The sequence below is a fragment of the Centrocercus urophasianus genome, unplaced genomic scaffold (assembly GCF_019232065.1).
Source record: "Centrocercus urophasianus isolate 14NV4802_14NV808 unplaced genomic scaffold, USGS_Curo_1.0 seq_19, whole genome shotgun sequence".
Classification (NCBI taxonomy): Eukaryota; Metazoa; Chordata; class Aves; order Galliformes; family Phasianidae; genus Centrocercus; species Centrocercus urophasianus.
Window position 1 is genome coordinate 8,572,625 of NW_024884744.1, and position 10,456 is coordinate 8,583,080.

At 57.7% G+C, this 10,456-nt stretch overlaps 1 protein-coding gene across 1 annotated transcript; it reads right to left on the reverse strand.

The window, feature by feature from the left end:
• Positions 1 to 150: 150 nt before the first annotated feature.
• PTMA (prothymosin alpha) lies at positions 151 to 7,942 on the reverse strand. Its single transcript, XM_042820343.1, has 5 exons — positions 7,838 to 7,942; positions 4,350 to 4,421; positions 3,578 to 3,671; positions 1,154 to 1,227; positions 151 to 771 (listed from the first exon to the last, which is right to left on the reverse strand). Exons 1-5 carry the CDS (start codon positions 7,880 to 7,882, stop codon positions 724 to 726), a joined length of 333 nt encoding a protein of 110 aa, XP_042676277.1. The 5' UTR covers positions 7,883 to 7,942; the 3' UTR covers positions 151 to 723.
• Between the last annotated feature and the right edge of the window lie 2,514 nt (positions 7,943 to 10,456).

A 10,456-nucleotide genomic window follows, 5' to 3' on the forward strand; every position in this document is an offset into this window, starting at 1 on the left:
AAAAAAAAAAAAAAAAAAAAGAAAAGAAAAAAAAAAAGAAAAAAATTACAATCTTATTCTGAGCATTCCAGTAACTTTTTTTTGTGTATGTACTTTAGCTGTACCATAGATTGTGGTTTGTATGAGGTGGCAAGGCCAAAGATAAAAAGGTTTTTCTTTTTTTTTTTTTTTTTTTTTTTACAAGTTTTTTTTTCTTTTATTCTCCTTTGAGATAATGGTTTGGGCCTGGTCACACCACAAGTAAAGTCAGAGATAGGTAACAAGAGATATACACTTCAAAGCCCCCCTTTTGGTCAATCCGAGATCACTTAAAAATGGCGGACCTCCTAACAATATGTACAAAAATATAAAATGTAAATAAAAAATACAAACAAATTCTCCTTTAAAGTACTTTTAAGAAAGAAAGCAGGGCCTTGAAGTTTTGGTGCTCGGGGAGGGGGGGGAAAATGGGGTCTGTGGGAAGGGGGGTTTTTCTCCCCGCGATCGGGCGAATCGTTTCTATGCTCATTGAGTGGCAGCGCCGCGCCGGGGGGCCGGGATGGGGTTCACTCTACTTGGTGAGGATGACCACGGCGAGGGGGGAGGAAGGGCTGCGTGTGGGGAGGGCTGCGACGGGAGAAAGGGAAGGGGAGGGGGGGGTCCCAGGGGTGAAGAGGACGCGCTGGCCTTTTTTGTTGGTTTGTTTTTCCTCCTTATTTAAAAAAAATAATTATAATTTGCTGCCTAGTCGTCTTCATCGGTTTTCTGCTTCTTGGGATCGACGTCGTCGTCCTAAAGGGAAAGCAAAATGTTAGGGAAAGGGGACGGCACCACGGTGGGCAGATGTAGGCTTAAAGTCCCTCTGTTCCTGCAGGGATAAGGGAACAAGGTGGACATTTCCCAAAGCCTCTAGCTCCCTGCTCAGAGACAGGAGCACCCCTGACTCATCCCACCACCAGGACCCCAGCCTGGGATGAGCACAGCAGGTGCAGACACCCTGCTAACCAACCAGGGCAGTGAGTAAACGGAACTGGGCCACATCCCACAGGGACACTGCTCTGAGACGATGGAAGCGTATGGGCAGGACTGGGGTCCCAGAGCCCAGCCCCATGTGCCCCGCTGCCCCCAAGCCCTCAGACACAGGAAGCCCTCGGGGGCCGAGCTGTGCGCATACCTCGTCATCCTCAGCTGCCCGTTTCCCTGTGGCTCCCTCAGCTTCGTCGTCTTCATCACCGTCCTCTTCCTCCCCTACACAACAGAAGAGGAAGGTGAGCTCCTCTCAACACCTGACATCGCTTCTCCTCAGCTGGCACCCAGGGAAACGGGAGTTTTGGGGCAGCTCCCAGCCAGCCTGACCCACAGGCAGAAGGGAAAGGGCACTCGCAGCACCCAGCCTGGCTCATGCTGTGATACCTCAGACAGCAGAAGCACAAAATCCACACCGTGCTCGAGCACCAAGAGCACAGAGCAAGGAAAAAAAAAAAAAAAATCCAGAAAAAGGAAACTCTTCCTAGTGGCTGCTCCGCTGAAGTGTTCCACATTACTTCTGCTTCCCTTTGCAGCTATTAGTCCATCTTTAATGAGTTAAGAGAGCCAGAACGTATTAGTTCTGAGTCAGAACACTTTCTAATTATCAGAACGGCAAACAAATGCTACCACCTTATCTGCAGCTCGGGAGAGGATGAGCAGAGCTCTGGGCTTTGACCCACTTTGAGCTCAAGTAGGCCAGTGGATCAGAGCAACAGCCATCGTGTTTGGTGGCTTTGGGGCATCAGAGGTGAGACCAGAGGCCCTGGAAGAAGAGCCACCACTCGGCTGCCTTCAAGTCTCTTGCATAATGTGAGACCCTACTAAAACTTTCAGCGTTAAGGCCAGTAAGCTGGCTTTAAACCGCCGCACGAGCCACACGTACAGGCAGCTGGGGGGGATTAAGGTCAGCCCATCCTCCTTTCCCCTCTCCTCTGCTCAGCATATGCTCAGCCACCGCACGGCCCATGCTGTGGGAAGGGCCCAGATTAGCTCCCAGCGATGGATCAGCACCCTGCAGCCAGCACCCGCAGCGGGTCAGGTGACAGCACCAAGCTGATTGGGAGCATTTTTAGTTCTTTGAGCAGCTTTAAGCAAAGCAAATAATGAGATGGGACGAGAAGGGTGAGAAAAAAAGTATACCCTCAAGCTCCCCTCTGCTGTCAAAAAATCTGGGCTGCAGTTTGCCCACAAGTGGTGGAAAAATGCTGATACAAGCTGTGCTCACTGCCATTACATCTGCCTCCCACAGCTTTCAGCTGCTCAGGTGCAGCTTCGGGCAGGGATCACCCGAGGGCAGTGGGATGGGAAGGACAGAGCATGCATGGGATCCTGGCAAGGCACTGGCACAACAGGAGCACACCAAGTCTCTGTGATCCGGGAGAGCAGGGCCAGCACTGTGGGACTGCAGCTCCCCGGGCTCATCACAGCAGTATCCAAGCAACACTTCCACCCTACATGTGTGCTGCACACACATCCCTCTCTTGGCCCCAGGGAACACAGAAAAGACAAAAGATTTTCCCACAGAACAGTGGGGCTGGATGTAGATGGGTCAGGATCACACTGATCTGTCCTCAAGGATAAAGATTTTGGGTGTGAGCAGTGCCACCTTTCCGTTTCTCTAGTAAGCCAGCTCCCTGTGGGCACAGGGACAGCAAGAAGCTGAGCACAGAGCGCTACTCTGACAGAGGCTTCCCATTTATGTTCTGCCCAAAGAGATGCTGGCATAGCATTTATTACATTTCCAGCCCCATCTGCCCCAGTTCTCTCTCCCCAAACTAACAGGTTAGTAGGTCAGCACTTAACCAAAAATTCACAGGGGATTAACCCAGTAACAACTCATCAAGGGCCTCAAGCTCATTCCAGCGTAACAAGAATGGTTTCCTCCCAGCCTTAATAGGTGATAAAAATAAACAATGTTATTCATCCAAGCAGATCTTGGGGGGGAAAAAAAAATACTAAGTAGGGAGAGTGAGATGTGAGTGGACAAGTCACTGCTGGATTCCTGGTCACTGCTGCCAAAACCCATTTCCAGGAAGGGAAAAGTCAGGAAAAGGAGAGGGCAGGAAAACCCAGGACAGGGGACCAGGAAGGGTCAGATCAGAGCCTGCCGCCACTGCGGGAGGAGTGAAGAGAGCCACAGGTTCCTCTGCTGCTTCCACAGCACTCAGCTGGGTGAGGGCACTGCATGGGTCCCCACGCAGTGAGGGTGGTGGGCTGTGCTGTGTGCTGCAAGGCGACGCCTGCCCGGCTGCCTGCCTCCTGTCCCACTCACGTTTGTGACAGCCGCTGCGATCACAAGAGTCAAGGGCAGGTTTTACTCCTCACACAGAAGGGCTAATGCGCTTATGGAGCGCAGCAGTGGCACGGTGCTGTCTGGCTGGAATAGGGAGGAAGGAATCTGCCCTCAACCTGCTGGAAGGGATTCAAGGCTGACTTCACTCCCTGGAGCTGGCAGCCTTCAGCTGACAAGAGCCGCCCCACTGCTGCCACAAGGAGGAGATGCTCTCAGCTCCTGCGGCTCCCCGGGGTCTGGCTGAAGGGCTGGGGCAGGAGGAACAAGGAAAGTTACCATCACCCTCTTCCTCCTCGTCTTCTTCCTCACCACCTTCCTCTTCCTCTTCATCTACTTCGTTATCAGCCTCTTGCTCTCCATTTTCCTCGTTCTCCTTGGCAAGACAAAACATCACTTAGAAAACGCACTGGGAAAGGGAGAAGGGGGAAGAGATGTTCAGCAGAAGCACGCATCCCCACCTTTCCTTCCTAAAGCACAGCACAAGCCCACAGGAGCCCCAGGCGCGCGCCTCGCTTCCTGCCTGCCCCCACACGACGCAGGCAGCCTGGGCATGAAGGATCAGGTCTGTAGTAACTCGAGGCTGCAGCTTTGAGGCCAAGACAAAGTCTGCAGAGGCTCTCGGGACACATTGAAATGAGCAGAGTGAGTTTCCCATAGCACATTACAAATAGGAAACCAATCCGTTTACTTGTATGCAATGTGTTGCCCCATTCAACTGATTGCTACAGTGTAAATACCAGAATCGTTTTTCTCCACCTTCTCTAGTGCCTAGAAAGGAGGAAGCAATGGATACAATCCAACATGGCTTTTGAGAAAAGGATCAAGACATCCAAGCCCCAACCTTCCTTTCTGCACACAGAGCAACTGCTGCAGACTAAGACTCTGTTCAACTCAAGTTCCAAAGGCTCTGCACAGCACAGGGGCAGCCTTCGTAGGATCGATCCCCTCTCACACTAGGACAAGCTTGTAGCAAAAGCAAGAAGGGGAAGGAAAACAAAAAGTTACTGAAGCGAGGGCTGCCACCCCCTGCAGATCCAGCCATACTCACAGCATTGCCGTTGGCTGGCGCATCTCTGCCATTTTCTGTTTCTTCAACAACTTCCTTCTTCTCTTTTAGATCCTGGAAGGAGCAGAAAAGCAGAGTCATCCCAAATCCAGATGCTGGGCCACAAAAACTGCAGATCAGGTGTGAAAGATGCAGTCCAAGAGCACCCAGGAACTTGATTGTCTTCACACCAATTTGCCCTGTGATTCGGTTGCCACATTCTGGCTCCTCCTTGGCAATGCCGTGAGAGTGAGGGTGAATTTCAATCCGAGCTCAGCTCCCCAGAGCACACCCGTCTAAGAAGAGACCGCTGCATTTCACCTCCAAGCTCCCAAACACACGGGCTGGTTGCCTGCATGCACTCAACAACAGCAGTGCTGGCAGATTCCCCATCCCAGCAAAGTCCATGCAAGCTTCTGCCATGCCACAAAAAGCCAGCAACCCCACTGAATGCAAGCTCCAGCGCCCCAGGGCTGCAAGCCTCCGCGGCTGCTCAGTGCTTTCACAGCAGGAACAAATCCCAGAGACTCATTAGCAGAGGCTGTGCTCTCTGCCCTGCCTGGGGAACATCGCTCAGCACACATTATGTGCCTGGGCTTTGTCGGAGAGGAAGGCTCAGGATCCATCTCACAGCACTCAGTGTAACAGGATGGGGTGGGGGAAGCAAGCCTATTTTTGTATCACTCCAGAGCCGTCCCTGGTGACTTTGGTTCAAGCCTCCACCACGAGCAGAGCAAGAGCTGGTGTGCCTTTGCTATTGATCACTGTCAAACCGTCATGCCAAGTCGCTTGGCAAACAGGCTGCGAGGATCCAACTTTATGTTCCCGCATAAAGAACACTTGGATTTAACACTGGCATCCTCTGCACGCATCCTCCTCCCCTTCTGTTCCTCCATCAGCCAAAGCGAGATCCTTCAGCACAGGCACTACCCAGCCAAGGGAAGCAGAGAGGCCCTTCCCCAGGAGCTGAAGGTGCCGGCAGCCTCCTGCTCACTGCACAGGGCAGTGGGAGGGATGAGGTCGCCCTGCAGCCTCCCCAGAGCCACGGGCACTTTCACCAACTGCTGTCACTTCCGTGTGGGAACGCTGCCGGCTGTGAACACGGCGCTCCGGAGGGGCTCACACCACCTGGGGTTGTAGCCCAGTGAGCTGTTTACCAGAGCGTGAGGATAGAATAGAGGGGACACCGCAGGTAGGGGCACCCCTCACCCACCAGACTTGGTGCTTCTGAAACCAGCTCTGCACTTAACCAGAGCTGTGGACAGAACCTCACCCAGCGTCAGCAGCCCAACAGCTGGAATCACCAAGGAACAGCCTTCTGCTGCCTCTGATCACAACGCAAAGCCCAAGCTGCCTCCTCTGTGCAGCCCAGCCCCACCGCGGACCTTCAACCTCCATTCTCCTGCTCCTGGAGGTTGATCACAGCCAGCTGACCTCATCCTATAGTCATCAATACCTATCAGGTACTCCAACACAAGAGTGACACAACACTTCTAAAGCCAGACATGGCACAGCGCAGTGACCACACCTCGCTATGGGATAAACACCTCTGCAGGGGACTGATTCCTCTTTGGTCCCGCAGCCCTGCCCCTTTCCCAGCTGCATGCCCACAGGGTGCCAGGCCAGGATGCCCATGCTGGCAGAATGGCTGCATAACACGCCGCGGCTTTTCCCATTCCCCGGGCCCAGTCCAACACAAACAGCACAGTGCACACAGAGCCCAGCACACCGGCCCTGCTCCAGCCGTAACAGAGGCTCTAATTATAGGTGTGGCAGAGCTGTTTGTCCAGAGAATAGCGATGCCGTGTAGTCATACACCGGCTGCTCGCTGAGCGTTACCTCCGGCCCTGCGGACCGCGGTTCACAGCCCGCGGGAACCCTGCGGCCTCCGCCTCCCGCCGGCAGGGGGCGCCGTTCCCGCCACGCGCCCCGCCGCCTTTCAAACCGCGCGCCACTCTCCGCGTCCTCTCATTGGCCGCCCGCCAACGCGCCGGCTCGGCGCCCCAAAGCACTCTGGGAAATGTAGTCCCGGGCGGACTTCAGCTCCCAGCGGGCAGCGCGGGCAGGGCCGCACGTGGTGGGCGCCCCGCGGCACGGCGGCGGCCGGGGGCGGCGCTCGGCGCGGAGCCGCCGCCCGGGCAGGGCGGGACCCCCCTGCCCGCCCTCCTAGAGAGAGCAGTCGCCGGACGCCGAGTATCTAAGGGCCGGCAGCGGAAGGAGGGGGGGGGGGTCACCTTGCCGCTGCGCCCCTGGAGAACGCGCCGGAGCGGACGCAGCCCCCGCGCCGATAAAGGGCAGGGGAAGGTTAACGGCGAACTCGGCCCCACAGTAGGTGGGGGTTCCCGACCCGCCTCGGCCCGGTGTAACGAGCAGCGGCGGGGGCAGAGCGGGGGCGGCATGCGGCTATGAGCGGGAAACAGAAGTGAAATCGAAATCCGTCCAACGCGGGGCTTTAACAACAACAACAACAACAACAACAAAAAAAAAAAAACCACACAACTCCCTTTGAGATGTTTTTCCCCCTTCCTCGCTTCCAGCCCCACTCTCCCCCGGGAGCGGCCACGACCCGGTGACCGGTACCGGCCGGGGAACGGCCAAACCATCCCCCTCCGCCTTCCCACGCACGCACCCGGATCCCCCCGCAACTTCCCCTCGGCACAACGGCAGCGCGGACCGCGGCACGCTGCCCGGTGGGAACCACAGCCCGGGTCCGCCGTGCCCCCGGGGACGCCCGCAGACAAAGGCGGGCGCCGGGATCGTGGCGGGGCCCCGCGGGAGCGCCTCTCCGCAACCCCGGGGCTCCCCCAGGCCCAGGGCTAAGAACACCACCGTACTCCCAAGCGCTCCCCGCAGCCCCGGGTGTCCCCATCCACACGCACCGCTGGCGGAACACCCCGCCCGCCCGGCTCGTTTTTTCGGACCAACTCCACAAGCAGCGTCCACCCCTTCTCCCCATCCTAGAGAGATCCACGCCACTCAGTCTGTCATCCCCCACCCAAAAAAAAAAAAAAAAAAAAAAAAAAAAAAATATCCCGACGAACATCCTCAAGTTTGCCGGCGCTGTCAGTCCCCGCTGCCAACAGAACGAATCGAGCGCTGCGCGCCCCCCCGCCCCCCTTCCCGACCCCCCGGCGCGGGACGGCCCCGGCGCGGAGCAACGCGGCGCGGGGCCCGAGCACGTTTCCCGCACGCGGGAGACAAAGGAACGCGGCGCGGGCAGCTCCGCGCGGCAGCGCACAGCGGCGGCGGCGACGGAAGATCCGCGCCGAATCGCGGAGCGCAAAGAGCGGGGGCGGAGAGGAAATAATTAAAAAAAAAAAAAAAAAAAAAAAAATGCATAAACTTAAAAAAAAAAAAAAAATTAAAAAGCCTTAAATGAGAATGGCACGTTTGCGCGGGGGGGGAGAAAAAAAAATAAAAAAGAAAAAAAGGTAAAAATAAAAGCAAAGCGGAAAAGAGCCGCGCAAGGCGAGGCGCGCAGCGGGGCTCACCTTGGCGCAGATCTCGGCGCTGGTGTCCACGGCCGTGTCGGACATGGCGGGGGCGTGCGGGGCGCGGGGCTGTGGCGGCGCGGGCGGCGGCGCGGGCAGAACAATGCCAAGATGGCTTTGCGCGAGCCAGTGGGGACTCACGCGGCGCCACGGCCCCTCTTATAGAGCCGGGGGCGGCGCGCGCGCTGCCCCGCGCCGCTCCCATTGGCCGCGCGCGCCGCGGCCGCCCGCTCCCATTGGCCGCGGCTCAAACAATGGGCACGGCCGCTTAAAGCGGCAGGCGCCCACCGCCACTGCGGTGATGAGTTCGCGCCCGGCCTCAGCGTGGGCGAGGCGCGGAGTGCGGCCACGCTCCACCCCTTCCCCTCCCCTCCGTGCTGCCTCCGCCCCCGCCACCTCCTCCCCGCCCCGCCCCGCGCCGTGTGAGGCGGAGAGGAGGGAGCGGTCTCCCCCCCTTCTCCCCCCTCGGCTCTCAGCTTCCATCTCCCGCCGCAGCGCCGCCCGCATGGCGGAAAAAAATAATAGGAGTTAAAAATAATAATAAGAGCCATACTGCGGGTGAAGCGGTGCGGCCCCCCGGACACACGCCGCCCTCGCACGGCTCTGCGGGACTCTTTCAGCCCGCGGTATCACCGCGCGGCTCCGCCGCCGCCACCTCGGCCACAACAACCGCCGGCGGGGTGGGGGCAGAGCTGCCCCCCGGGATGACGCAGAAATTTGGGATTCCCGGCGATTCGCTGATTTTTGTACCAAACAACAAAACACCGCCTCACCCTCGCTCTCCCCTCACGCGTTCCCGCGTCTTCGGCGGGGGCCGGGGTTTGACTCGCGCTGGGGGCTTTCCCGCACTCTCCCCGCCGTTACACGGGGCTGCGAGTACCGTGGCCCCGCGGTTACCCCCCCCTCCCCCCCACTCAGGCGTCCCGTTCGGGATAACGGGGTGCACCGGCGCACCGAGTGAGGGAGTTTTGCCACACTCAAGATGGCGCCGGGAGCCCTTCGTGGAGCTATTACACGGCTCCACCGCTCCTCGGGAGCCGCTCCTCTGCCAACAAAAGCCCCTCGGGTACGCCGGTGACGCGACTCAACGATCCCCGGTACGGACGGCGCGAAAAAAAGGATGAAGAAATGAAAAAAAGCCCCCTGGGACGGAGCAGCGACTCTGCCACACTCAAGATGGCCGCCAACAGACGGCGGAGCTCTGTCCTCGGAGGGCGGGATATAGCGTTTGCGCGACGTGGATTGGCTGATGAAGTAGAGCGAACGCAGTGTTGACGCTTTGCGGCCTCTTATTGGCTGAAGCGTTTGCCTGTCTAAAACAGAGTGAGTTTGAAAGCCCGGAGCGCGCTCTTCACGGATTCGTGGAGCGGAACGGGGGGCAGCTGGCTGAGAGGTCCTGAGGGGCCCTAAGGACACGGGGTGCTGTGTTCTGCCCCGAAATTGTCCCCATTTGCAATGCAGTGGCGGAGGACTTTTGTCCTCTGATTCGGCGTCCTTCATCTCAGTGGGGTGGACATAGTGGGGTTCGGGGAAGAGCCATGAGGACAGCATTTCCCTCGTGCTCGTGGCATGGCTGAGTGGGATTGCAGCCCTCTGCCCTCTCCCTGTACCACAGCCAGGCTGGGCCTGGTGGCCGCTGGGTCATCCCAAAGGAAAAAGAAAAAAAAAAAAAAGCACTAAGCACATCCCCTAAAATAAAGCATAACTTGGCTTTAACGCATGTGCTCTCCTCAAAAAAGGGATGTTCCTTCGGGCTCGGTTCCCACGTTTCAAGAATACTTGGAGAGAGAGGAACGGTTTAAAAATGGGATGTGGGAGATTTGAGGCAGAAAAGGAGGAATCCTCAGGGGAGGGTCGTGCCGAGATCCCACAGAAAGCAGAGAGGGGAAGGAAAACCAAACAAAACGATTAAATCCCTAGGAAACCCACACGGAGCCTTCCACCCCGCCGGGTGCCCGCCCGTGCGTGTGAGGCGCTGGGAGGCTGCCGCAGCTCGGCATTTTCTGCCTCAGCGGTCCAAAAGGAAACACCACCGCCACAAAAAAAACTGTTGCCTGTAAAAGGCAGCTGCTGCTTCACCTCTCCTCCACCCCTCCCGCCCGCCCGGCTGGGGAACGGCTCAGCGGGAGGAGGAGGAGTTGGAGGGACTGTAGAGCCGTGCCCCCGGCAGTGGGACGGAAGTTTCCAGGCTGTGCCCGCACCTCATGGCTGTGGCTCTGGTGGATGGCGAGAGTGGAGTTTTCCCCCCTCGCCGGCCGTTTCCCCAGCTCAGCAAGTAGCTGTTCTGCTTAATCCCTGCCGAAGATCCTGCTGCTCAGGCGATTATTTCATCGCAGCAAGCTGCTCCTCGGAGGAGATTCTCATTATGCTCATTGGAGAGGCAGGGGAGGGGCGACTGTCACTCAGCTGCGCTGGAAAAACAGAGGGATGAGCCTGCAGCATCGCTGCGCTCCGGCACGAGACGTGTTTCTAGGTCAGGCTGTGGATGCGGGACACGAGGCCGGCAGAGATGACATCCTGGCTGTTTCATCTTCTGTCTCTGATGCCCGTGGCACCGTGTCCCATGGGTACAAAAAGCATCTCTGAGAGACAGTGGGGACGCTCCAGCCCAGACGGGGC

What these genes read in the sequence shown, in the direction of transcription:
- PTMA (XM_042820343.1), bottom strand. Translation starts at nt 7,882, where the DNA reads ATGTCCGACACGGCCGTGGACACCAGCGCCGAGATCTGCGCCAAG. An exon ending in CGAGGAGGAAGAGGGTGATG is followed by an intron (nt 1,228 to 3,577) that starts GTAACTTTCCTT and finishes TCTGTTGTGTAG; the next exon opens with GGGAGGAAGAGGACGGTGAT. An exon ending in GGGCAGCTGAGGATGACGAG is followed by an intron (nt 772 to 1,153) that starts GTATGCGCACAG and finishes CTTTCCCTTTAG; the next exon opens with GACGACGACGTCGATCCCAA.